Genomic DNA, 26,479 nt, shown 5'->3' on the forward strand with positions numbered 1-26,479 from the left:
ACTGCAACAATTATTTGACTGCTACCAAAACTGCCAGGTAAACAGGAGAAAACCCTATTTACTGTTCTACTTTGCAGAAAAATTGTGAGCTTATTCAAATGGATGGATCAGCTGCAGTTGTATTTACCATAGTGCTTTTGCCTGTCTGTACTCTGGTTTATTACACTTGGAAAATATCATATTTACACATCATTTGGGATTACGCTGTATGTGTATTTGTTCTTCAGCAAGACATTTTAGCAAAAGCTAAGGAAGCTGCTAGCTCCCAATGTTAGGCAGTCTCACAAAAAAATCAAGGTGATATACTGAAGAGGTTGGACAGAGGACAGACAGCGGCTGTGTGAATGCAACATAAGGATTGTTAGAGCCTGGCAGGCCTTCAATTTATTGCAGTGTCCTGATAGCAAAGCTGAACATAAATAATACTCCACTTCACTCATATGTGAAACAGCTGAACTGTTGGGTCTCTGATTAACTATAAATACCAAGCAATACATTTTGTTTAACAATCTTTTGTTAAAACCACATTTTTGAGACAAACAAGTTGCACGAACCAGAAATTTTCTAATAACTTTGCAGTCTCTCTGGTGGTAAAAGACCCTGAGGGCAAGAAGAAATGGCTAGATATAGCTGGCGTTGCCTCAAGACACAGCTTGGGCTCTGGAACCAATGTGAAGTTGCCCCTAGTGAGAGAAAACGGACAGGGGTGGGTATACTTGTGCCCATGGGGGTGTCTGTATGATGGGCTTTTCCCTGTGGATGAGAGGTTTGCTTTCCTGCAGCTTTACGTCGGGGAATGTGTCCTGACTGTTCTTATGTGCAAAACGACAGGTCAGTGTACCCAAGAGTTCCTTGGTGCTTGAGGGTGGCCCTGTTAGGGACCACATTGTCCTGCTCGGGAACATCTATACACATGCTGGCAATGACAGTGTGACCTGGGGGGGTGTGACTGGGAGGAATTCGCTGCCTGATCTGAACCTGTGCAGTATTTTGTTGCTCCTGGCTTCGGGAAGACCCAGGACATTAAGAGATCTTGTCTGTCAGATGACTTGGGGAATACATTGCTGTCCCCCTGGATGAGCTGGAGGAGGTGACTGTGGAGAAGGAGATCTGAGCATATGGACGGAAGGATGTGCAGTCTCACTTCAATGTTGCTCATTACATTAAAAAAAAAACATAAAAGAGTGCCTCAGGATTCAAGAACGCAGCTCAAGAAGCTGAGGGTAGGAAATAGGTACTTGGCCTACTTTTTGAAAGTTCCCTAGAATTTTAAAGAAAATCACATTTGATTAATCAGAGGTGAAAAAACACACCGCCTGTGATAGGCGAGTGCCTGCCCTGCCTGCATCAGGACCGGATCTTTTCATCTTCTCTGCAGCTGCCACATCAGTGACACCTCCGCCACATTAACGTGCAGAAAGGGAGAAAAGGAAGAGAGAAAAAGTGGGGGTGAGACGAGTGTGAGACACAGCCAAAAAAGATTGAAAGAAAGACAAAAAAAAAAACCAAAAGAGAGAGCATGACTTTGACACAGCAGATTAAAAAAGAATAACAGGCGTGAAAAGTGTCACATCTAATAGGGACACGACACATCAGGCCTCCTCCGAGACGCCGAGCTGTCACACAGGAACAACTCTCTCTAAAAACAGAACGAGCGGCGGCGTTGCGGTGCTAATCAGAGGCGACGTTGGGAATACAACTCCTCAGTTGTAATCTATTTGCAGCAGCGACACTGAGCTTCATTTGGAGCAGATTTCATTTGCAGTGTTTGTCTTCCTGAAACTACAATTTGGTTGAGCTAATGAGTTTGATGTATCGCACATCTCAGGACAAAAGCAAGACATCACAGCTTATCAGGGGCTCACTGTTACAGGCACAATAACGTTTAATCCAAAAAGTTGTGAATTAGTTATTTGATCAGCTCTTTATCCATGTTTGAAATACGGGAAGACGTTATAGTAATTTGATATGGGTAATATAGGCCTCATCTGCATTTGGCCGTAGAACTTCCAATAAAAAATATGTTTCTGTTCTGTCCATTTAGGATCTTTGGAACTCAAGAATTAGTCATAATAGGCAGAAATGATATCTCCGCTGACTGTTAATTCTCTTATTAATATCATATCACATCTTTCATAATGAACAAAAGCTATTCTCACATACACTTCCTGGTTCAGTCTTTCTCTTCATTCTACATCAGCAAATTGATTTATACTAGGAAGCAGTTTCACTCTAACTTATAAAAGCAATGGATCCAGTTTCAACTTGAACAAAAGACTCAACTCAGTGTCCACTTTAGTCACTTGTTTTGCTTCTTTGAGTTCTATTTCCCCATCCTCATAAGAAAACTGCTAAATATTCAATATTTGTGAACAAGATGTTCTAGATGCACATGTCTTTTTAAGGCAACATGGCAGAAAGACTGAAAGTGGACTTGAAACTGACAATGATAACAGAAGTCGCTGCTTGCATGCAAAAGACCCCCAGTTTGAGACTGGAAGGGGACGAATCCAGTCTCAGGTGATCACAGGCTACTGTATTCCTTGTGCCACTTGAAGCCTGAATGAATGGGAGGGTTATGTCAGAAAGGGTATATGGTGTAAAATGAAATCAAATATGTAGCTCCAAATGCATGGCAACTCCTTGGAAATATGGGAGAGGCGGAGAGTACAATTTAGAATAAGTTGCTTTTTCTTTAATTTTTTTTCAGTGCTTTTTCTTTAATTTTATTTCTTCACAGGTTTCCTCAATTTACTACAGGAGCATTTCTATATAATAAAGGTTCAGTTTCCCCATGATATCTCAGAGTGTTTAATATCAGATAATAGATACGTTAACAGGTCATTAGGCAGTAGTTTTATTGGTACAGTCCTCTTAACAGCCAGTTGGATGTATGTGGCCTACAAGGTATGAAATGATTACAGTGCATTTCTTTATTACCAATTACAAAACCGCTAAAACATGCTATGCTAAAGCTATTTTAACACATGGCTAAACTGGGTTTTTTTTCTACTTTTATATGAAGGCAAAACATTAGTCTACGTAGGCAATAACACTGAATAGACACGTCCCTGAAAATGCCAAATAAATCATCAATAAAAACGACAACAATTACAACTGATAACAGCACAACATCTCTGCCACTGTAGAGGCTGTGATAATGGCCAAAAGTATGAAGACCCACATTATAAAATACAAAAACTATTGTTTACACCTCAAGGTTGAATTTTCACAAAGCACAAAATACAAGAATTGGGTACATTGTAACTTCCGTTGTAATTTTGTACACTCTGCGTAGTCTCCCTTCTCATATTTAAAGAACAACCCTGTTTCTGAGTGTTTAGTTTGTGGGTCAAAAGTCTAAACGATCCAACAATCCAAACGATTGCCACAAACGGAGAAATCAGCGTTTAGCACGTTCACACCTTCTTGAACACATTTAGGCTATTTTATGAGTCACATAAGCTGAACTATCAGTGCAACACAGAAAAAAGGTCCATTGTTTATAGAAACTGTGCTAATTAAAGCTTGTTAAATCAATTATATATTACACATTGCACTTGTGATTTACTAAATGTTCTGGCACAAACAGATTGTCTACACATTGGGAAATAAAGGATACATTTATATAATATAAATTAATTTATATATTATTGCATTTATTTTATATTATAAACTTTGATATTACATTTAGATATTATAAACCAAAGCATTGTAAAATAATATACGACATTTCTGTCTGCTAGAGGCCAAATCAGGTTTTCTGGCCACTGTGATGTTGGTGCCATTTACTTTAAAGCATGCACACCCACACCATTTTTAAATCCCGAAGACATTTACCCAGAAATGTACTGGAACAAAGAATAAAATGGCCACAGAACTGCACTGAAAGAATTCTAACAGAGGAAACAGGGACATTTCCAAATGTACTGCTAAGAACCATCATCTCTGGCCAAAACATCCCTCCAGTCAAAAGGTGATCTGATATGCAACATATTCTCATCACTAATCCCTTGTCTGCAGTTTGAGCTTCAGCAGCAAGCAGTTTCATGCCTAAAGCATCCCTCTAGTAGCAATTCAGCTGGATATGCAGCATGCTCTCATCATGCTAGCATGTCATGTTTAGGGCAATGTAGCTCCAGTATTGAGCAGCATCCTCTCTAGCCAAACTGTTCATTTCTAAGCTGCACAGCCAGATGCTGACAGAAATCCACCCAGGGGACGGTTAAGCACAGCTCTGAGTGGCCTCATCCACAGCCTTTGTGTTGTGGCAGAATATTCTCAGCATGTCTCGGCTGGAAAACACTCAAAATTCTTTCACTGTTGAGGTGCTTTGCCCCTCGTTCTAGTAGATGCCTGTTGACTTTATTTTCATATAGTGCTGGCTTTCTTGCTGAGACTCTTAGGAGAATAGGAGTTTGCTTAATTTAGCAAAAAAATTAGGAGCAGGAGAAAACAGCTTGGCTATTAAATAAACAAACAAAGGTTTAAACAAGCTCCTCATAAGCTAATAATTTTTTTTCTTGATTTTTACTAGTTGGAGAGAGCCCATTTCTCTTGTTAGGCGACCTGGACTAACCATAATCTGCTTCCACTAATTATAGTTCTGTTCATCTTACTCTCATCAAGAAGGCTGAATCGTTCTATACAGAGTTTCAATACATAAAGTGCTTTGGTATATACACACATATTAAAGATAAAAACATGAACATGCATTAGAGTTTGCCAGGAAAGTTAACAATTCACACTTCAGTGACCAAATAACAACTTCTCCTTTATTCTTCTTAGCAAAGGCTAGTGATGCTTAATGCTGAAATAATTAGCAGTTCAACTCAGTTCAACTAATTTCTTTACAAAGCACTAACGTTCAATGACAAATACTAAATTTATTGCATTACTCTTTCATATCACTTAAAATCATAAATTAAATTCATTTGGATTTGGAGAAACGGTCAGACAAAAGACTTAATTTAAGGCTAGGATAATAGGTATTATATTAAATAGCATGAACTGATTACTTGTTAATTAATTAAACAGAAACATTTTAACTGTACTGTAACTCTAACAGGCTGGTCCAGAGCTGTTATCTGCCATGCAACCAGCCATTACAAACCACACTGAGAAAATACATTTTCTCTTATGCACTTCTTCCACACCAAGCTGAGTGAAATGCTATTAGTGTGTTTGTGTACGTGTGCTTTTTCACATCTCATTCTACACTGCCCACAGGTATCAAGCTGTCCAACTCAGCAGCCCTTTGTAAATACCATGCAGGGCCTTGGACATGGCCAAGAGCTTATTAGTTGGACATGAAAGACAGAATTTGTGAATCACTGGCAGTCGGCTAAAGGAGGGAAAGAGCATGATTGGATTCAACAAGAGTGTCCCTGTCAGTGTGTGTGTGTGTAAACCCAGAACAATATTTTAAACAACTACGCACGTGCTCTGGTTAATTTAGCTCGAGTTTTGGTAATTGCAAAACCAACCACTGGCAGTAGATTCATTCACAGGCAGCAGTCACACACAAATGTCCACACTTTGTCTGTGTCCGTATACATTCACACCTGCTGTGTAAGGGAGAGGCTCTCTACAGCAGTGTAATTAGGCCTGGTATCTGCAGAAACATTTTAATGGATAACCCTGCTTGAGAATGGCCAGGGGCAGCACACGTAATTGAGCATGGTGTGTATATGTGCTGGCTTGTGTGTGTGTGTGTAATTCACAAAGGGAGGGCTACAAAAAGGGCAATTCTTGCTGCTTGCTTTGTTTTGTTTCAGCTTTCTTGATTATGTGTGCAGTAGCACCTAATGAATGTGGATTTCAAAGCACTGTGTCTTTGCGATCACACAGATACTCAAGGATCTGAGAAGAGATCTGGTGGGGGAAGCCAGTGATGCTTTCATTGTTTTTTCTCTCAACTGAGTGGGGGTAGGAGGTCGGGGCGAGTGTTACTAGATTTGATATGCGGGAGTTGACCTCTGAAATTAAAGGTATGCTCTCTTCCTTTTCATTTGTTTATTTGTGGCTACCTAAAAACTCATTCAGAGGTGTAACCAGGATGTGCGCTGAGTAGCAAGACTTGAGGAACTTTAGTTGATGTCATTGAGCTGTCTGGTTTACACAGATACAGTCTATAAGGAAGTTTTTTACGGGACTCCATGAAAATTGCATCCCATCATTTGGTAGCTTCCAGAACCACCTTTACCAGCAATAACTAGAAGAAACAGTAACAGTTATGACTTCATCAGTTTCTTATATCACTGTTGAGGAATTTTGGTACACTCTTATTTACAGCGCTGCTTCAGTTCATTATTTTTGGGCATTTGTTAGTGCACAGCTCTATTAAGTTCCTGCTACAACATTTCACTCAAGTTGAGATCTGGACTTTGACTGGGCCATTGCAGCAACTTGATTCTTGACTTTTTTTCTTTTTATTCCCAGCCATTCTGTTGTAAATTTTCCAATGTGACTTTTTTGTCATTTTGTCATGTTTCATGACCCAATTTTTGCCAAGCTTTAGCTGTCGGACAGATGGTCTGGCATTTGATTCTAGAATACTTTGGATTTTGCCAAACATGGCTCTGTGCTTTATAGCCAAACATCTACACTTTGGTCTCGTCTGTTGGGACATTGTTCCAGAAGTCTTGCGGTTTGTTCAGATGCAACTGTGCAAACCTAATCTATGCTTTCATGTTCTTTTCACTGAGAAGAGGGTTTCTCCTGGCAACCCTTCCAAAACAGCCACAGTCTTTAGTCTGTTTCAGTCTTTAGTTCAGTTCTTTAATTGAATTTGAACTTGCTAACTTTGGTCTGTAGAGTCTGAGATGACTAGGAAGCTGCTGAGTAGTAAGACCTGGAATCGCAGAACTGCAAAGATTCCTGTGAAAACCAACTAATTTCTGACTATTAGCCAATGGACAAACTTTCACTAGCAACTTTTGGGTAGTAGTTACTTTCACAGAAGCTACAGGACGCTTATATCAAGAGCAACATACAGTATTTAAATCCAGCAATGATTTTAATTTTATCAAGCAGAAGCATTTGGTGACTTCTTCATCGTTCAGTTTTCCAATTTCCCAAATTACCTCTGACACCTCAGCAGGGCAGGGCAAAGCTCATTGTTGGGCCTGAAAGGGTTTCATATTAAAGGCAATGCTGACTGAATAATGTAACCTTTCCATGCCGCTATTGAAACAGTGATTCAGAAAATCATCAGAATGTACTGTAAATGCTTGGTTTGATATCAGCCACATGAAAGAAGCAAACACATTAAAGCAATCTTCAAAGTCAGCTCCCCCCTATATGATTGAAGTCATGGGAAGCTGCCTGCTGATTATGTCATGGGTTGATTTCAAAGGACTGACACGGGGCCCCATAACATCACAGCATATAGAACAGCAGGAGTCACTGTACTTTCTTGAGAGCCTCAAGTCCTTAAGAAGCAGTTGCCATGGTGAGGAATGGGTGTGTGAAACAATCAAAGTAACTTGCATTTGAGAAGTAGGAGCTAATGAAGCTCACATGCTGAAGGATAACTGCAGCCTGCATAAGCAAGGAGACCAAAGCTGACTGCTGACAGGTTTTATCAGCTACACCAGGTGTTTTTACATATCCAGCTGATTGGTTTTCTAAAAGAGACTCCTCCAAAAAAGCCAACTTAAATAGGAATTTAATATGGATGTGATACTTCCCCTTACAAAGGTCTGTGGCATGTGACTGAAAGGTCTGTAAAATACACAAAGACTGGACTTTTATGTGAGCTCCTCAGGACTGTAGGATAATAAATCCCATGACACAGCATACTGATGCATCTTAGTTGAATTATTCATCAAAAGATTATTTACATGAAGTAGTTTTGTTATTGCAGAAGTCAGACAGGTTGTCAATGTGACTGACATTGTGCTTCTTGTTGTAGCAGCCAAAGCTACAGAGTTAGAATATGTATCTACCGCACATACCTGCTGCAACTGAGGACATCACGAGCAGCCTTTTCTGGCCTTCAGCAGAGCAGCTCATGTAATGAATATTACATGGTAGCTCAATGGACTTGGATGATTGTTTTCATAAGTCTAAACCGTAGCGCTAAATGATGAGTTCACTGCAAATGAGTGACGTGACAGCCTTGCAACCACACCCAAAGGTGGTGTGGTTGATTCATTCCAAGCTCAACAAAAATGAAAACCCAGCTTTTGATTTTATTTATTCCTTCACAATTATTTTCTTTTCTTCTTTGCACATAAAGCTTTGTGTGATGCCACAGTGCCATACAGCACCAGGATTTCATTCTTTCTTTTTCGGTGCATAATGTACAGCTTGGCCTAAAAGACTAAAATCAGTTCAGTTTTCCATAAATGAGTCATAAGGAATCAACATTGAGCTAACTTGTAATACAGCTGCCTACTCTGGGAAAAAAAGCAGCAGAAATCAGAGGGACTCTTCAGAGAACAATGGTACTTCACTAAATTATGTGGCACCCCGCTGAAGGCTGAGGAGCTCTTTCAGGCTGCAAATGACTGATCCTGGACCATGGATACATAACGTTCCCCTCTTCGCCTGCCTCCTTCCTCCTCCTCCTCTTCCTGCTTCAGTGAGACTGCCAACAGATGAATCCTGCCAAGTGCCTCCCCAGGAGAAGTGTGTGTGTGTGTTTGTGTGTCACTCTCTCTGAGTCTGAGAGTCTTTGTTTATGTGTGTATGTCTCTACTTTGATGGCAACGTTGGCAGTAATGTGTCTAATGGAAGATAAGCAACACTCTCTCAGACAAGACTTCACAGCCTAGCACTTCGCTCAACATCATCATGCTGAGAGCGAATAGAGGGAATACTCTATCCCCCCCCCCTCTCCATCACTTGGCACGTATACACACACACACACAATTCAGTAGTGTACATCCATGCAAAGCGCACACACTGAGACACAGAACACAGAGGGTTTGGATCATCTCTGTCAAAGCTGGCTTTATCATTTCTCACACAACGTCCACAGGGCTTCGCACGCCTGCACGCGCAGCACACATCCACGGGTCAGATGATGAGTTCCCGGAGATGAGTTTCTGTTATAGAGGGACACCTCAGAGAAAGTGTAGTTTTGGTAGCTGTCTGCAATCATTTCCCCTCCCAAAGTGTCCACCCCCACCTCCACCCACGCACACACAAAACCATAAAGTCTTTGTAACTGAGCGCGGCAGAAGGTACTTGCACAGAAAGACAGAGTGAGAGTCCTTGACTGCCGGGTGACCCCCGCAGCTTGTTTGTGCCGATTTTGAAGAGAGTTCCGATCGAGGGAGAGGAGAGGTCTCGTAGTGTAGTACACACAACACGGCAAGCAGTGACAGCCGAGGAAAGGGAGGAAGAGGTGATGGAGGACAAAGAAGGTCTAAGACCACATTGTCTAGCAACGAGCAAAACACCTGAACCGGTGCCATGCTTCCATACAGGTTAGCCACGTTTATCGTCTTCAGTGACTCCGTGTTGTTTTGTCAAATAATATCTTTTCTGGTCGCAGAACAACTATAAAATAGCAGGAGTGACATTTAAATGTTGTGGCCATTTTCTATTTTTTTTTTTTTAAACTGGTCATTTTTTCTTAAAATCCATTATTTATTTAATTCACTTTCTACATGAGAATATAAAACAAACGGGGTGGAGCCACAGAACAGCAGCTTCACTTCAAAACCTGCAGGGTTAACCTTGTGCTTATTCACATCAGTCCAAGTACAGTAATGGCCTATTACAGTGGCAAGACTGCATAAGCCAGACTGTCCCTAAAGTCAGTCATTGTGTTATAATTTCATTAACTGCAATTTTGTTAGAGTTAATTGACTAAACTGATAAAATCCTTAAAGAGCAACTCACTGAAAAATGTATTCAAAAACACTATGAGCATTTAATTTTCACCACACAAAGACCGCCTGCGGTGCTCATGCAGCTGTTACTGTCAGGAAATAAGTGACAATGTCTGTGACTAATCATATGAGTTTCTAAGACACTGTTAAATAATTACAATACTATCACAGCCCACCTCTGTTCGCCATACATTGGCTCTGTTTTAAAAGGCTACCCAGATAAATTGTGGCTGGCTACTCAGGTTAAGAGAGTGCTCTGGCCAGTCATCCTGGTCGCTTCACACGCCACCGCAATATCCTCACAGAATCATTTCCATTTATGCTTGCTGTTAAGGCCACTGCAGTATTCTCCTGAAGAACAGGCGTCACCACTAAGACAATACACTCACATCAGCTCTGATAAAGGAAGGGTCAAAACTGGAAGCAATGACATTGCAGTGTTTTTTCCAAAGAGGTTCTAGTTTTCAGACTGCTCCAACACATCCCTCTGTATATCTGTGTCGCTATCAGCGTTGCTGTGAAACGACAGTGAATGCCAACGGATGTGACATCATTTTTGGCGCATGCCACTGTGCGACAGGGAGTAATCGGTGAGCATAAAAGCACTCTTTACCCCATTGACTTGCACTGCCGCTGGTGGCTGTAACTTTTGTTTGGCTCTGTTTCTCTTAGCAAGCAACCTGTAGTAGGTGGAGAACTGGTTCATGTGTCACTATCAGTGTTGGGTAAGTTACTTTAAATTAGTAACTTAGTTACATTACTAGTTACTTCTATCAAAAGTAACTCAGTTACTTCAAGTTACTCGTTACTTTCAGAGTAACTAGTTACTAGGGAAAGTAACTTTGGTTTTACTCAGAATTCTCTTGTTAATGTGTTGCTTCCGTAACTGGATACCCAGCAAGATTGCCAGTCTTCTAGCTTGCTTACTTGCCACAAGTGCACTGTGCCACCTACCAATAGAAAGGAAAAAATAATGTGCACATTTCCACGAGAGAAATCCCACCCTGATTCTATCCTAGCCTGCTTTTTACATCCAACACAAAAACTGCAGTCGTGGTGCTTTCGATTGTACTCAGAACTCGGAAATTCTGCCTTCTGAATAGGAAGATGTAGGTAACACCAGACTGCAGATGAGCTGCATACAGGGCTGGACTGGGACAAAAAAATCGTCCCGGGCATTTTGACTAGAGACCGGCCCACCATTATAGGAAAAATCATAAAGCCTTTGAATGAAAAAACACTGTTGTGACAGTGATGTACCTGTTCTGATGGTATATATGTATCAATCTATCAATTGTTTGTTGTAAGACTCAGATAATTATTTTTTTAAAAGTGAGACATTTTAAATGAGAATAAGAAAGTATTTCTTTGTGCCCCCCTTTCCCTGTTAATGCCCTACATGGACCCCTGGCAACACTTTGCTAGACCCGCCCCTGCACAGTTACCAGCTGTCAGCTACTTAGAAAAGGATCCTGGTGTTATTTGTCTCTCAGAAACAGTTCATAACTTCCCTTCAACTCATTCATGTCACCTAAAAGGTAAACCTGTTTCTCCATCACCTGTTCAGCTCTGATGATTCAGTAAGGACATCTCCTGGTTTCATCTTCATGTTTCCCTCTCACCAGATATACCAAACCGATATCATGACCAGCAGCTTTACAGCTGTGGCTCCAGCAAACATCAGCTGATACTAGAAATTAATATTAAATAAATTCTAACAACAGCTGATCAAGCTTAAACGTGCTGCTGTTGTTTAGCGCGACATCCGCTGGTTTCCTCTTTCTGGCGCAAAGTGGGCGATAAACAAACAAGAGAGAAAAGCCGATCAGCTGATCATTGATCAGTTTCATGATTGAAGTAGAAACAGGAGAGGGAGGGGAGAGATGAGAGAAGAAGAGGCAGCTGTGCAGCTAAAGACACAGAATAACTCCAGCTTTGTGTCTTTTTCATTGTAGCTGAAGTCCGGGACAAACTGTTCCTTTTCACCTCAATACGAAACGCGTAATATTTTCTCTGAATACGAGACGATTCCGTTTTTTACGGGACGGTTGGCAACTCTAATAATTAACCTTATGAACAAAATAAAGTTCAACATCAGTAACATAGCACCCACCCAGCTGTATAGAAACTCCGTCATGCTAGCTAGCACGCAGTACGAAAAAGTCAGCATAACGAAAATAAACTCCACCTAAACTTGGTTCATATCTGACCCAGATGGACTGCAGGTCATAACTTCTTACCTGAAGTTCAGTTCACCTGACACTCTCGGACCAGCGGCCGCTTCGGGTCTCTCCTCTTGCCTCCCTTTTCCTTCATCCACCTGCTGGCTTCCACCACTTGCTAATGTTATTGAATCTGTGGAAGCTCCGCGATAGCCACCACACGAAGTAACGAATAACGAGCCTATCTAAATCCCAGTAACGAGTAACGCGTTCCCGGTTTTGGCATAATAACTAGTTACCGTGCTCGTTACCACAATAATAACGTAGTTACTGTAACGCGTTACTTAATAACGCGTTAGTCCCAACACTGGTCACTATGCACACCAAGGCTACAAAGAACAGGGACTACTTTTACCAGCTGCAGATATCTGAGAGGCAGAAGCGTATGGATCTGTTCTGTTGTCTGTGATGGTTCTCAGTCATCCAGGTCATCGTAGTCTAAGGAGCTTGAAAAGAAAAGCGTCTCTTGAAGACGTTTCACCTCTCATCCGAGAAGCTTCTTCACTTCTGAACTGAATTGAGCATAAATAAAATCTAAATCACCACACAGTCATCATGTAGCTATAACTTGACTATGCTTAGATAAACAGCTAAAGTAACAAAAATCGCATTAGTGTCCAAAACTATATTGAAGTAACGTTATTATGGATGGTCCCATCTAAGACTCTTTGCTAGCTTGGTTTAAGCTCAGGATACTTTAAGGAAAGCAATTTAAATCTGACCGTAAAACAAATCAAAAACTTGAGCAGTCGTGCTGTGCTGAGACTAACAATACCAAAGTAGCTACCCACCAAGTTGCTGATCATTACCAACCTGACCCTCCAAAACACCACTTTCAACTAGTCTTTAATTGTGTTAATTAAAGCAGCTCTCAAGGTTTTGAGAGTTTGTTTTCAGAAATGCTAAATATGTTCACTCTCAGCAGTGCCTAGGTGTTTATTTGCTTTTGGTAACTGAAGGAGCCTTTGGGTTAATTATGCCACCCCTAGGAAGAAGCATGACCCATCAAACTGATTACGTCTATGACTACGACTAAGAGATTTCACATTTTATTTTATTACTTCACAAATAATAAATAATAATCTAGAGTTTCCACTACTATGTGGCAGTGCTTGAAATTAAACAGCTATCCGCGAATGGCGAAGAGCAGGAAGAACCAGCGCCTCTTAATGTGAAAATATCACAAATTACCATTCTGAGAACACTTTGCTCACGAAAAGATGTGCAGGCAAAGTCGGGAAGACATGAAAAAGATTGATTTTTAACTCCTGAGAAAACTAAGCTGTGTATTTTGCAGAGGGAAGGTGCAGCTACAGTGGTAAGTTCTCTTCTTTGTGTAGTTTATCCTAGGCTGCCCTCCAGCACTTGTCTCCTCAGTGAGGAGTATATACTGAGGTCAGGACCTAAATGCATTGGCTCTACCTACTGCTGAGCACCAACAAGCTTTAAAACTGTCAGCCTGTCCCTCTCCCTCACCCGTCCTTCCTGTTTGTTCTGACACAGGCCTTCTTTTTCTATTTTTGAATCACTTTCTGTGCAGCACATTCACTGACAGTAGCAGAGAGACAGAGAGAGTATACGCCTGAAGGAAATTCAGGCTACAAAACCTATAAGGAAGAAAAACAACAACCCAACACGTATTGTCAAATTAGCCATCTTATTGACAGTCTAATCATTTGAGAGGCAGAATAAACAGAGGCTTGTATATGGTGGTGCATCAAAGGAATGCTCATAGTTTCATTTCCAAATAATTAGATTTTTAGTGATTAATTGTTGTCTATGAGAAAACTGAAATTTTCACAGTTTTTCAAAAGCTATTGTTTTTCCCCATCAACACTAACAAAAAAACAACCATATCTTATTTATGATGGCACCAAAGAGAAAAATCCAGCAACCTCAAATGCTTAGCATTTTTTTAAATAAATAATTCAAACAAATGTTTATCAAACCTGCACTCAATTCATCTGTTAATTGCCAAATCAATCACATTGATCAACAATGTTGTAAACCCCCATATGCAGTGTTGGGTTGGGTGTACAGCGCACTATACCCTGTGTCCTGAATCCTATTTATTATCCTCTTTAACTCGTTACACAAAACTTTAACAGATCTTTAAACTGTAGATCACAGTTTTTGTTGAATATTGTAAAAATTAAGATATGCCTTGCTCTTGAAGCCAGTATTCACCTTCTATGTATTAACCCAGGAAACCATCTTTTCCCCGTTGTTAACAAAGCAGCCTGAGACATAAAAAAACAACAACATTGATGCAATCACCTCAAGTTTGTTGCTCTGTTAAGAGTGGTTATTTCTGTAAGATGACGTGCAGCTGTGTACAACTCATCCCCAATGTTGCCATTTCCTCATGGCAGTTAGTTATGGTGGCTACATTTTACCGATGTTCCTAATCCCAGCTACAAAGCTCTGGCTGATTGACTGGAAACAGGATTCAATGTGCTCAGCTACTGATCTATTCTCCACCCACTCAAAGGAAGGATATGGCTAGTAATTCAGGGGATGATGTCGAGAATCACATTAAGTTTCCAAATGCTTTATCAATGCTTTCCCATTAAAGTACGTTATTATAATCATGGGGCTGTCTTAATAAGCCGTAAAATTTAGCACTAAACAGTAACACGTGCAGTGCATTTATTTTGCGTCTAAAGAATTTATCCTGTGTTCTCTTGGAAAGGCTAGTAAATGCATGGCCCACGGTCACGAGGCCAAAGTTGAAGTATGACTCACTAACAGACTGAGGAGCAGATGTGAAAACTGAAACACTGCGCTCATTTTCTTCATTACCTTTTATTTAACTGAATATTGTTACAAAATCTCTCTGAGATGAAGCAGCTGTTTTGGTAATTATTCCCGAAAAAGCAAAGACGATGCATTGTTTACTCAGTGCTACTGGGATAGGTGCCCATATTAGCTGACCCAGTTCAGTCTTCTATATAAGTAACAGTAATTCAGTGCACCTGACTGGCTTTTTTTTTTTTTTTTTTTTTTTACGACAGCCATTCTTCTTTGTAGTAACTGCAGTGATGATGTATGGAGTCCCAGTATCATGTACTGAGTCACCACCATCACATGTGAACAGCGAGTGCGGCGATGAGCAGACGTCGACATTTGGTGTGCGATTCCATAGAAGACAGGAGTAAACCCTGCAAGCTGCTGCGCAGTGTTTGCCAGTGATACTGTGTTGGCTGCTGTTAAATTTTTAATAGTCTAACAGTATTGTGATGTCATTAATTGGTGCTCCAGTTTGCCTTCAGTGAAAGTCCCATCTGCACCTCCTATATTTATAATGCAACAAATCCTCAAAAAGGGCGTTTCAGTCGGTAAGAACAGTTGTAAAGGAGGTGTAACCATCACAGTCTGTGGCTGCATGTGTGCCAGATTGTTTGTGGTGGGGGGATATGCTCGTGCGCCCATTTACTATATTCTTCTCAAATAACTGTCACTTTGTGGAGGGGCAGCCATGTCTGAAGCCTTTTAAGACAGTGCAGCAGCCACAAAACATGATGGAGCGTAATTCACTTGTTGAAAAATAGTTAATCCAATCTATTAATGGGAATGTGGTGCTGGTTTCTCTGGTGGCAAAGGTCAACTTTTGTGAAGATAAATGAATGGTGTTAAGTGAAGGCTCACAAACATCTATTCTTTAACATGACCTGTTTTACCTCGGAAAATGGTTTTATGCTGAATAAAAGGGGTTAAAGATGAGACATAGACAGCTCTGGTAATGTTATTCAAACTTGAGCTCTGTTTTCTTATTACTTTCTTTCTTTTCTTTTTTGTTTTACATTGTTATTTTCCCCCAATGGCTCATTTACCCTCACTGATTGGAAGCCAATTGATTGGTTGGAATAATGGCTTCACATCCTCCTAATTAGGAGTTAATTGAAAAGTATCAAAGACTAAAACAGCATCTGGGCAGATGCAGACAGGAAATCCTTGCTCGATTTTCATAAAGTTCAAGGCTGTTTTTCTTTCGACACTTTTATTTGCTTCTCTTCGTTCCCACTCTTTTGTATACAGCTCATGCAGGAAAGGAAAAGCGAGGATGAATTATGACCCCCAGAGGCTCAGAAACCACAAATACGATCCAAATGGGAAAGAAAATGAAGGTCTCTTGATTTCCCTCAGTTGACCCTGTCGTGCCATTTGTTGAACATGACTCACGGTGGTGCAGCTCATGCTGTGAATACACCTCATAACTATGGATGTCATGGCAAAATTGTCTTCTGCAAATACAAAGGTGTTAACTGAGTACAGGTGGGTTTATCCCCATCAAAATAGCTGAACCTTCATCGCTCCTACCCTCCTCACTCATTATGAAAAACAATCCATTTGAAAATCCTATTAGACTTAACTCCATACCACAGTATTATGCACCGTGCTTTACTAATTATTACATTGCAAGGCCATTTAGTATTTCAATTAGGAACTAGACTACATGAATCTGGTAATACACTTGGTTCTGCAGGAGTTTTAAATCTCTTGTTGCCCTCCTCTTTTCTCTCATTTTTACCCCCAGGATAAAACAAAAACAAGTGTATCTGCACACACTCATTTCCATAAAAATCCTGCACATCCACTGTCCTAAAATATGTCTTCCCACAAGCACGTTATTCAGCTTGAAGTAAGGAGCCAGAGTCCTTATTTTACGGATGCACCGTGACCTGTCATGAAATATTTTTCATGTTGGTCCATATGGAACAAAATGATAAATATTTTAAGCTGAAATGCTAGTGTTTCGCTAGGATGTGACTACAAAGGGGGTGAGGGATCTAATGAATGGTGTATATAATGAGAATCCAGCTCAGACTTTACACCAGGTTGGATGCTGCTAAATCATGTTACCAGAGGGAGTCCCTGTGGTGACCACAGAGCATCCAATATATTTGGATCCCTGCAGGTACAACCTTAAGGCAGCCCCTTAACAAATATATAGTGAAATAGTGATGATCCCAGACAAACGTCTTAATGATATGTGGATACGGACAGCCTCATCCATCTGTAAACGTTAAACAAAAACATGTGACATGGTTAACTGTTGAGGGGTCAAAGGTTTTTCCTCCATAAATGAGCACCTGTTAACATGTGACTACGATCTATATATAAAACCACATTAAGGAGTTCAGCTCAGCTTGTTACAGAACCACATTCATCAAATTCAATTTAAAAAAATTTGAATTTGATGACTTTTAAAGGTACAGTATGTTGAACACGTTAATTTAGAAGGGGGTGCTGTTGCTTCAAAAAAAAAAAAAAGCAAAAAAAACTAACAAAAAAAAGCATGCAGTGGCTGTTCCAGACCCAAAGAAGTGCAACTTTTATGTCTTAGCCCAACTTAGTTTCATCTGTACTGGACGTGGACATCTGCAACCAATGTTTATGTCTAGCAACAAATCATCCAACAGTAAACCTGCATGGTGATCTGCTGGTGGAGCTACACAAATTATTTTTGCTACTGGAAGTAAGCCTCCAGACCTCTGCACGGACTGATGCTGATGGCCGGGGTGTCAGTGAGGGGTGGCAAGTGCTGTAAGCAGAGTGTAAGGAGACATACCTGCAGCCATTAGTGCTAGGTTAAAAAAAATCTCTCCAGTGGCTCCTCACCAGAAGATACAGCATCTGCTGCTTTTCTACTTCATTCATCATTGATCTGCCCTTCAATATGATTGACAAGTAGCCAGAATTATTGACTCTGTAAAGGAAAAGAATGTGATCTCTGCTGCTTATTTCTTCTCATGTTGGACAGAAGAATTAGATTATGCTAGGTTCACAGCAGCATTATAAAACGGACCAGCACTAGCTAGTTAGCGTGTTTACAGACTGAAGCCTGGATTGGTTGCGCACACGGACAGCTAGAGACCTGAAGGCTGAATAGTCATTCCTGTTATACTTCTTTGAAGTCCACTGCCTGAGCAAATGCGTATTTGGTGCACCGTGGTGTGAATTCTCTGCAGACTAGTTCCTCGCACTTACTGTTTGGTGATGTTTATGCCACAGGGACCCAATTGGACCCTAGACACAGGAAGTATAAAATCCTTTTCACAATAAGTCTTTGATTGTTTTGGTTTTTTTTACATTTAGTTGAAACTGGCACTTCCTTTTTAACGTTTTAAACTAATAATCCTACATATTACACCTTTCAAATGTGAAATTTGTAGGAGTATTATAGATATTTAGGATTATTTTCTGTTTTTGTTTTTTTGTTTTGTCAAAAATATCAACATTTTCACAGCTCTGGTTTCAGCCACTTCTCCATTATTTTATATTTATGCCTTTGTTTGAGAGACCTTGCATCTCATTTTTGATGTAATCATGTTTTAAGGTGCATTTTTACATTACAAATGGCGTGCCTTAGAGTCTGAGTGCACATTTACCACTGAAAGAAAAGTGTACTTCTTTTTTCGACCCAGACAAACACAACCCTGCCAAGCACATCTGCCAAGCTGGCAGCATGACACCTGTGGAGATTGGCAGGCTCAGCCAAAGTTGCCAGGACAAACTGGGGAGCTGTGGCATTCACTGTGTGTTTGACTTTATGACATAGCCGAGCGTAAACCCTGGAGGCCATTTAGGAAAGCTCCTGCTGAGAAAGAAGGGGGGCTGATCCAAGCCAGATCAAAGGTTCCTCAGTAAAGATTTTACTCGGATATGACAAGAGAATATTAACATCCACCTGTCAGCTGGCATCACCTCTCCTCTGGCGGGATGAATCACGCACTGATCAGGAGGCAGGAGGATGAGCAGAACTGGTGGAAAGCCGCAGCACTCAGAGAAAACAAAATCATGCCAGTCATGAGGGCTGGCTGGCTCGCCATGCATCACAAGATCACAACTCATTAAAATGGTGATCACATGAATCAGATTTCACTGGAAATGGTCTAAATTTAAATGATAAAGCTTGCTGTCTGACTGGTTGATGAACACTTTTTGTATTTCCAATTTTATGCATGAATGCAAAACAAAAACAACAACAACAACAAATAGAAGCACTTTTAGTGACCTAAACACACACAAAGAAAACACACATTTGCACTAGTTGGCATCATCATCGGCACCAGCCTCAAGCCCATGCGATGCTCTTTTGTTTAATTCCACCTCTGCATATGAGCAGATGGCATCACCTGTGCCACCCTCTCCACAGCCTCCTTTTCCATGAAAGAAAAGAAGTCCGAAGCGGAGCTCACACCTACCGTTCCCAGAGATGTGGTTCTCTATCTCGCCGTGTCCAGCTTGCCTCGTGGAGACACTAAGTTGCATGTAGAGTCCCATGTAATGTAAACTCCCCAACAGCACCCTGAACGCTCCCATTTCGCTTATGTTTTGTCTCGCGCTCTTTTTCACATCGAGTGGAGTGCACGTCGAAAACAAAATTTTTCTCTCTTTTTTTTTTCTTTTGTTGTTGTTTAATCCGGAAGGCTTGTTCTGGCGACGAAGGGAGTGGGATACCTGCGAGAAATAACGAGGAAGTCGCCGCAGCCTCCTCCTGTGCCAGCTGACTGACTGACTGAGTGAATGTGGCTCTGCTTCCGCTCACTCGGTCCTACATGCGGCGGAGGGAGACTTTTCCCCCCATTAGAAAGTGCCGCGGCTTGCAGTGGGGAATATCAATTATGAGAGGAGTGATATTACAAGCATTCAGCAAACTTAATGACGCTGAATTTGTCATTAACGAAATCCGCTTTTATGAAGCGGCGCGAGGCCACTAAAAGCTGAAAACCCTTATTAAGCTAGTATTCAAACTAATTAGTATTTTAGTATTATAATGTTTACGAGTTAATGTCCGCGACGGACGTGTTTTTTCACCAGACAAGCGTGCAAGGGAGGTATCAAAAATTAGGATTGGGTAAACAAAGTGGCGTGTTTCATCAATGTACACACACACACTGCTAAACTCTGAAATAACTGAGCCCACAGTGGGCATCACAACCACATATGGCTAACTGTTTTTTTTCCCCTGTCCACGCCAATGTTTCCTGTGCACCTAAATACATTGGCGCTGTTTGGGGGTCTCATAGCTCACCTCTTGCGTCCAATGTGAACCACTCACTACCAATGTGAGTGGTGGGAAATAATTGTTTCTTTTGATGTAGCTGACAGTCTGCTCACTGATTCATTGCATTGTTTAGACTAGCAGAGCCACAGTAATGAGCTTCATCGCTGATTTGGCGCTGGAGTGTGGTTTGTTTGCTTGAGAGACTGATGTCAGGGGCACGCTGCCTGTGTGTTGTGTAGCTGTCCGTGGTGCTGAAATGTAGCCTCACTGCTGTTCGCATGAGCAGTATAGAGATCAGATTTCTCAATATAGGGCAGCCCAGCCAAGAGCATCATTTTTGTCCACCTTGTTGACCAAAATAACATAAAACTCTGGATGGTGTTTTTTTTTCTTATCAGCTCTGCCAACTGGATTTTATTTGTCTTAAATGCTTCAAAAATTGTGCAAAATAGAAATTAAAACTTTACTTTGAATACACATATGTAACTTATAATATGTTTTATTATATTTTGTTCAATGTTTCTGTCTATCTCACAACTTTGAATTACTTAGCTTAAGATATGTATTTGTGTTATTTTCCAGTGGTGGGTCTGTTTCACACAAGGCACAGTTGAAATATTGAATCAAGTCGCTAAAGGGGCAGCTGCCCCTCCAGTCTTAGGTCAGTATGCAGTAGCATTGCACTCTCTGTTAAATATTGCCCATTCAACATAATTTGTCCAGTGTTTTGTTCCAATAACCTTGTGAAAGCTATGCATTCTTTGTTTTGGAGGCAGGAAACAATTTTTCATAGTATTTTTTTCCTCCTGTCCACTAACACCGTTCTTTCAGTTTTTCCCGTTTTTCCCTCAATCATAGGTGCTTGTAGGACATTGAACAGAACTTGAGCAAGAGCATAACTCGTTAGGAGTGTCCTCCTAATGGAAAAGGAGGACACTGTTGTTGATGTTTTGCTTGTCATTCTGGTTGTAATACCTGATAGTCACTTTGCAGGGGTGCCATTAGGGCACACTTACAGTTGTATGTGTACTAGTAATATTTTGCCAGGTCTCACTGAAAAACTATTTTCACAGTAGAGAGCGAGAGCGGATACTCTGGTGGAAATATCTTAAGCAGCAATAAGTTCAGCCCCTATGCTGAGTTCTGGCGCAGAGCGGCATTTGGACTACAGGAGCAATTAACTTTTTTCGAGCCTGCGAGTTTTAGTGCTGTTAGCTTTATGTATGCAAACTGCTAATGAGGCAAAGTTGATGATGCTGAGAACTTAAGGAAAAATCAGTTTCAGTGGTGTAAACTCACGGCCACATGTACCCCACCAATATCGATTGACCAGTCGGGGCATTTAAGGCACCATGCCGGCAGACTGAATTCAAAACCAATAAGAGACAGTTGTCATTAGACCAAATCTCACCTGTCTGCTTCAGGTTTTCTGCTGTCTCTTCCTTTACCTTAGACAGCCATTAATATAGGTAGAGGGTGTTAAACAGCCAGCCTGCCTCTTTCCCTGTCACCACCGGTATGCTTACTCAGTGTCTGCTGTCCACATGGGCGAGCTCATGACTGAATATGTCAACTCCCGGCCTGCTAGATGTGTTTAGCGAAAGTCGCATACAGTGATTTTGCCTGGCAGTATACATAGATTGTTGCCATCCTTCCCTCCTCATCACACTGCTTTTATTTCTTGCCATGTTTACTGAGGGTCAAAATACACAGCCTTTTATTATGCCAACATTTCAAACCTAAATATTATTAGTGCTAATACAAATAAGACTTAGCTACAGAGCTATATTTAGCCTTACATGTTAGCTTTACAGATTTTATCTGGTGTGTGTGCAGATCTATCTCTCTATCTATCTATCTATCTATCTATCTATCTATCACTCTCTCTATATATATATCAAAGCATTAAGGTGTCTGTTTTGCAAACTTTACCAATCCCTCTGTTCACTCTCAATAACAGAATACCTTCTTCTTCCCTACTAAAAAGAGAAAAGCTCAAAACCACAGTGGTGCACAGTGTTTGCACTCAGTCATTCGGAAAATACAATTATTCTCCCTCCCCTCGGCTGTGAAATTGCTGTACAACCGCTGTTAAACACGCTGCAGTCATAATCACTGATAGGAGATGCATGGGGCTGGGCCTCCTCTGCCAATACGGTATGCAAACGACGCCCCGCCGCTCTACCCATCTTGTTACTGAGTGATATTAGACTTTGTAAAGGCACTTAGGAAATGCAGCAGATGTGGCAGCTGTCAGTGAGCATCCCACCCAGTCCCTCCCACCACTGCTGCCTCCTGTCAGCAGTCATGGTCAAGGATCTGGAGAGGACATGGTGTACTTAAATGGGTGATTGATAATGTAAGCCAGTTTTTAACAAAAGTTGGGATATACTGTAATAAAAACCAGAAGCCATTAATTTAAAAAAAAAAAAAATGAACCTTTCAAGGTAGAAAAGCACTTTCCGTGCTCCACAGTCAAATGGTTTAGATTCAGGATCTGCAAATAATCTTAATATTTAATCGTCATCATCTATGGTTCAGATGCACAGAAATCTTTACCTGTGATAAGAACAGGCTCTGATCTTTGAGCCCTAACTGAGTGTTTTGACAGAAACCTGACATAACTGCGTCATATAAATCTCTTAATAGGCTCAGATGGGACACAACCATATGCAATTGTATTAATGTTCTAAATAAATTTGGCTCTGAGGTTTATTGCTCTTTGTAGATTTAACCAACTTAATTCAACAAGATATAACTAGACGTAACACCTGCTTCCCAACATCTATCAAGTATAAAGCTAGTATGAAGATGGATATTTTAGATTTAAGAATCCTCAGCTAAAATCTAAAATTGGTGTGTGACCCGACTCAGCAATGACCATAATCGAGTCCTGCACAAGTCTAACACAGTTCATCACTTATACTTCTGCCTCTGCACCTATGAAGGAAAAAAAAAAAAAACATGTCCAGTATTTGCGTTCAATAACACAAAATGATTGTATTTAATTTTATTTTCAATCAGCCCAATGAAGCACTTCACTCTCAGACTCGTGCCTTACTTGTAGTTCCTAACGTATTACAAAGAAGAAAGAGGGAGAGCTTTCAGGCTGCTCTTCTGTGAAACCAGCTCCCAGTTTGGATTAGGGAGACAGACACCCTTTCTGCTTTTAAGATAAGCTAAAAACTTTCCTTTTTGATGAAACTTAATAATAATTAGGGTGACCCTGTATCCTCCCTTAGGGATGCTGCAATAGGCCTAGGTTTCTGGGGGATTCCCATGTGTTTATACACAACTCTGCATTAAATCATTAATTATTCTAATCTGACTTTATTCCACAGTGTGTCTTTTGTCCTGCCTCCTTCCCCTCATCCCCAACCAGTGGCAGGCTGATGGATGCCTATCCCGGAGCATGGCTCTGCTTGATGTTTCTTCCTGTTAAAATTGAGTTTTTCCTTCCCACTGTCACCAAAGCGTAAATTCAGTCTTTATATAGAAATTACTCTTATAAGATAATGATGATACTAGGCTGATATTCTCTCTCAGTTAACATGTAATTCATAACAGGTTTTTTTCCTCCCAAACAAAGATGCAGCCTGGCGGACAAGACAGAGACAATAATGCAGTAGGTCTGTTTGTGTACACAGCTGTACTGTAATCCACCTCCTCACTGATGTGCGTGAACAGCATCAGCGCCAACGAAAAACAGCAGTGGGCTGAGAGCTCCGGGAGGCTGCTGCGATCCATCCGTGGGTGGGTTTAGACAAGTAAAGAAGAAGCAGGTCTGCCTTTCCGCAAGGATTCTAATATTGCGAACGGGGCTGCAGATATAGGCTTGCTGTCTCCATCTGCGCGTCCGTGCAACAGTAACCAAGTGGGGGCATAATGAAATTCATGTGCACAGACTGTTATCAGCTTGCTGTGCCAATCCCACGCTGTAAAACATGACATTTAATCAAAATCAAAATGGCCATCAGAATTCCATCACCAAATGTTTTTAATAGAAAATATTTTACACCTAAATCTATAAAAAACAAAAACAGAAACAAAACAGACCAAACAAAAACTCGCCAGGTAAAAAGCTTTGAGGGGGGAATTTCTGAGTTTAAAATCTGTGTCCATGATTATCCTGCAGTGTCCAACACCAGAGTTCAGTAAATAAACAGCACTGTTGCTGAGAGTAGTCTTGCTGGCTCGGTGTTTCAGTCAAGATACAATTTTCTGCCCTCCAAACTCAACTCCCACTGTGTCTGCAGTAAACATCTTCATTGGAACTGAACCAATTCTCTGACACAAGACTTAGACAAGTAGACAAAAAGGATATTATTAACTTAGGGCTGTAATTTTAAATTCTTTCTCACATGAAACCCTATCTCCCTCTACTGAATGCTTTTAGCTGTTTCTGTTCATTTAATCATTAATTTTCTGGGTTTGATGATCACCGAGGTTCTTCGTGTTTGAGGGTGGGAAAGCGTGAGTGTCTGCAAGAGAAGAAGTGAGCTTAGAAGTTGTCTGCGAGGTCCATGATCCTCTTCCGCTCGGCCTCTTTGAACTCATCGCTCTTTCCATCTCCGATGCTCTCGGCGTACTCTGCAATACATAAAGAAAAATCAGAGGATTAGTTGGCTTGACAGCACAGCCGTGGGCCTTCTAACTTTTGCGGTTAAACAGAACATGCTTGGAGCCAGAAATTGACAGAATTGGTCCTCCTCCGGCACTGAACAGGAGGCAAATGAGGGAAGAAAAACATCATACACTTCAGGTTTAGGAATTTTCCTAAGAAGTTTAATTAGAGTAATGTAGGTTCAATAATTCATTTGTTCAATAAAACAGACAGAAAAACACAAAGATATTCACAGAAAAACAAAAATTTATTAGATGGGTTTTTGTCAAAGTCACCAAAAACTAACCAGTGCTCTGGTCCTGAAACACCACCTCACTTCAGCTTTACTTTGTGCTGATTAATTTAAAACTGACTGAATACAAATATACTTTGAATTATGCATGCAAGCTGATTTGAGAAACTGACCATCAAGGGCCCTGGGGCAAGTCTGCAGTTCAGTTAGAAATTACTGGCACTGACGCCTGCTTCCTGCACTTAAAATGCTGAATAATTAGAAAGAAGTAGAGCAGAGATGCTGTAACTTCGGGAGGGAGAGTGAAAGCTATTCTCTGTATATTAAAAGGACTAAGCGAAAGGGAACTATGCATTAAAAGGCTTTTGTTATTAAATAGCCTTTCACTCTAGTCTAGACATTCTTCAGTCTGTACATCACTTTTCAACAAAAAGTCAAATTATAGGATGTTTCCTGTGGAAAGAAAGAAAAAAAAAAGGGCTTTTCTATAATAAGACGCCCTGCAGCAGTGGCTGCACTGAAATCTACCCTGTTTCCTCAGTAACCGGTCCAGGTGTATTGTGCAGTGCTTGTACTTAAGTGTGGACTGCTCTACATTTGACTGTTTTCTTTATTGTCTGCCTCTCGCACGAGCCCTCTGAGACAGCGCGACGGTCGATTTGTGAGTCTAATGTGCAGAAAGTTGCAGCTGCCGCAGCCCCGGCGGAGTCCGTGCATCCGGCGTCTCTCTCACCCAGCCTCTGAGGCAGGGATTACACATTAAACTCAGGGATGTCGAGACAGAAAGATGGAATAAAAAAATAAAAAAATAATAAAAAAAAGATTTTTCTCTGGGAGACACTTCAGAGAGAAGAGAATGAAGGGGGGCTTTCCTCACAAGAGCCCGCAGGGTTTAGGAGGATAAAGAATGGCTGCCAAAGACACAGAGAAGACTTTGCTTTTGAGGGTAGAAGGATGTTTTTATGTTATTAGATTGTACATAAAGGATAGTGACAGATGTAATAGGGCTGAGGATGAACCTCAAGAGATACTGTAAAAGAATACTACTTGTTTACAGATGTTCTAGAGGAACAGGCAAAATTATTTATTATGTTAATTCTGGTTTTATAAGGACCTGTTTCTTAATTTTTCATCGTTCTGACAAAAACAAAAGAAATCAGTTTAGACTTAAAAAAAAAAAAGTGTTGATGCTCAAAAAGCAGGATATGGATATACAAAAATTTAAGTGTTTCCACGTGTCAAGAACTGGAGTGAGAAGTATCAACTATAAATTCAAAGAGAGCCATGCAGCACCGAACAAGCCTGGCAGAGGTAGTCAAGGACACTGGAAAGAAAACAAGTGAGAGATATTTCTTGAGACCCCAGAACAAATGCAGAGACACGAGTGAACTTAGCCATGTTGGGAAATGTAGTCCCAAGGAAGATAATCACTAGGACCCTGCACAGGAATGGACCGTGAGGTTGCAGACCAAGAAAAGAGACACATTCAAGCCAGACTGAAGCACGCTAATGATAACCTGGAGAAAGATCATGTAGACTTCTTTG

The 26,479-nt window shown here is 40.8% G+C and overlaps 2 protein-coding genes across 2 annotated transcripts in view; both read right to left on the bottom strand.

Moving 5' to 3' along the window:
• LOC102295896 (V-set and transmembrane domain-containing protein 2-like protein) overlaps positions 1–19,642 on the bottom strand; it is a 54,782-nt gene extending 35,140 nt beyond the window's left edge. The window contains exon 1 of the mRNA XM_005931481.3: positions 19,276–19,642. Within this exon, the coding sequence (XP_005931543.1) occupies positions 19,276–19,393 (118 nt within the window). The 5' untranslated portion in view covers positions 19,394–19,642. The remainder of the gene's footprint in view (positions 1–19,275) is intronic.
• Positions 19,643–22,500: 2,858 nt separating this feature from the next.
• Positions 22,501–26,479, bottom strand: part of ctnnbl1 (catenin, beta like 1) — a 69,942-nt gene continuing 65,963 nt past the window's right edge. Inside the window, exon 16 of the mRNA XM_005931482.3 lies at positions 22,501–24,668. Within this exon, the coding sequence (XP_005931544.1) occupies positions 24,580–24,668 (89 nt within the window). The 3' untranslated portion in view covers positions 22,501–24,579. The remainder of the gene's footprint in view (positions 24,669–26,479) is intronic.

The sequence above is a fragment of the Haplochromis burtoni genome, unplaced genomic scaffold (assembly GCF_018398535.1).
Source record: "Haplochromis burtoni strain Fernald_Lab_line unplaced genomic scaffold, NCSU_Asbu1 Contig_141, whole genome shotgun sequence".
NCBI classification, from domain to species: Eukaryota; Metazoa; Chordata; class Actinopteri; order Cichliformes; family Cichlidae; genus Haplochromis; species Haplochromis burtoni.